Raw genomic sequence first — 1,353 nt, 5'->3', positions numbered from 1 at the left:
CAAAAAAAAAAAAGAACAAAAAAAATAGAAAAAGAGTCAAGCATCTATCCTAATTCATCGGAATTGAAACCCTAACCATCTGAAATGATGCTCAAGTAAAATGGAATATAGGGCCTTTAATATTTTTAATCTCATATGTTTCTTGTTTCTGGTGTAGGTAACAAAGCCTCTGCCACTGTTCAGCCATTCCTTTTACTCCATCTTGATATTTTTCCAGAAGCTGTTCATACCATAGAGGATGCACTTCGTCTATTTTCTGCCCCGGAAACACTTGAGGGGTACCGAACGTCAGCAGCTGGAAAGGTACTTTTCAGATTGGGGCCCTCTATTTCAGCTATGTAATGAGGACCTGACTCTATATGTTTATTTGTTTTTCTAACAATAGTTGGTTGTTCAAAAATTTAAATCTAACCTGCAAACAGGGGGTTTTTCTATTGCCTCCCAGCCGTTCCGTAGGGCCAGTGAGCCTATCAGGTGGAAACTCCACACATGGATACTTTCTGGGCAGCAAGTTCATTTGCCATCTGGAAATTCCCCATCATCCATACTCCTTAGCTGGTGGGCTGGACTTGCTGACTTGTTGGATGCTTATGCTAGGAATAGGTTACTGCCAACCCAAGCCAGCTTGAAAAGCTCACGTTCATTTCTATGTTCTCAACCCAACAATTACCCAAGTCATCAGATCATGTGATGGGGTTGGACTGAGGTTGAGTAAAGATGAGAGTGGAGTGGAATTCTATGTGAATGCATACACACAACACTGAGCTCTGTTCTTTTTTTCTTTTTTTTTTTCTTGTTAGTTATCTTCTCATTTTGCCACGGAGATAAACTTGAAAGGTTTTTTAGTAGTCAGTTATGGGTCATTTCATATCCCGAGGACTCAAGCTTAATACAAACTGGTTTAAATGGGTTAGACTTTCACAATCTTAACCGAATCAAACACAATTTAGGTTAATCTGGTTCGGTTGTGCCTGATCCAGATGTCCTGGACTCCAGATTTTGGAGTTTTACAAAAGGGAAATTTCTAGGGGACCCCAGAGTCAGCCATCTAGAGGACCCCCACTTCATGAAATCAAAATTTCTCGAAAAGAAGGCAGTAGAATAGGAGGGTTCCTCTGGATACCATGTGATGCAAGTGCATTGGGGTGTCCTCTAGATGACTGACCCTGGGGTCCTCCTAGCATTGCTCTTTACAAATTGGTATCATCACGTTCCTGCTTGTCTTCTCTCTCGTCTCCCCGTGGTCTAATTACACACCTTGTTTGACTGGAAGCTGTTTCTTACGTAAGTGAAGAAAAATTTGACTTGTATGTAAACAAGCTTCATTAGTTATAACTCTAGCTGTTTCCAAGA

The 1,353-nt window shown here is 40.9% G+C and overlaps 1 protein-coding gene across 1 annotated transcript in view; it reads left to right on the top strand.

The window, feature by feature from the left end:
- The window catches only part of LOC122061952 (ubiquitin carboxyl-terminal hydrolase 24-like), an 8,222-nt gene that overhangs the window by 5,543 nt on the left and 1,326 nt on the right, over positions 1 to 1,353 (top strand). Inside the window, exon 5 of the mRNA XM_042625546.1 lies at positions 158 to 303. Within this exon, the coding sequence (XP_042481480.1) occupies positions 158 to 303 (146 nt within the window). The remainder of the gene's footprint in view (positions 1 to 157; positions 304 to 1,353) is intronic.

The sequence above is a fragment of the Macadamia integrifolia genome, chromosome 14 (assembly GCF_013358625.1).
Source record: "Macadamia integrifolia cultivar HAES 741 chromosome 14, SCU_Mint_v3, whole genome shotgun sequence".
Classification (NCBI taxonomy): domain Eukaryota; kingdom Viridiplantae; phylum Streptophyta; class Magnoliopsida; order Proteales; family Proteaceae; genus Macadamia; species Macadamia integrifolia.
This window is presented reverse-complemented; position numbering and strand designations above follow the sequence as displayed.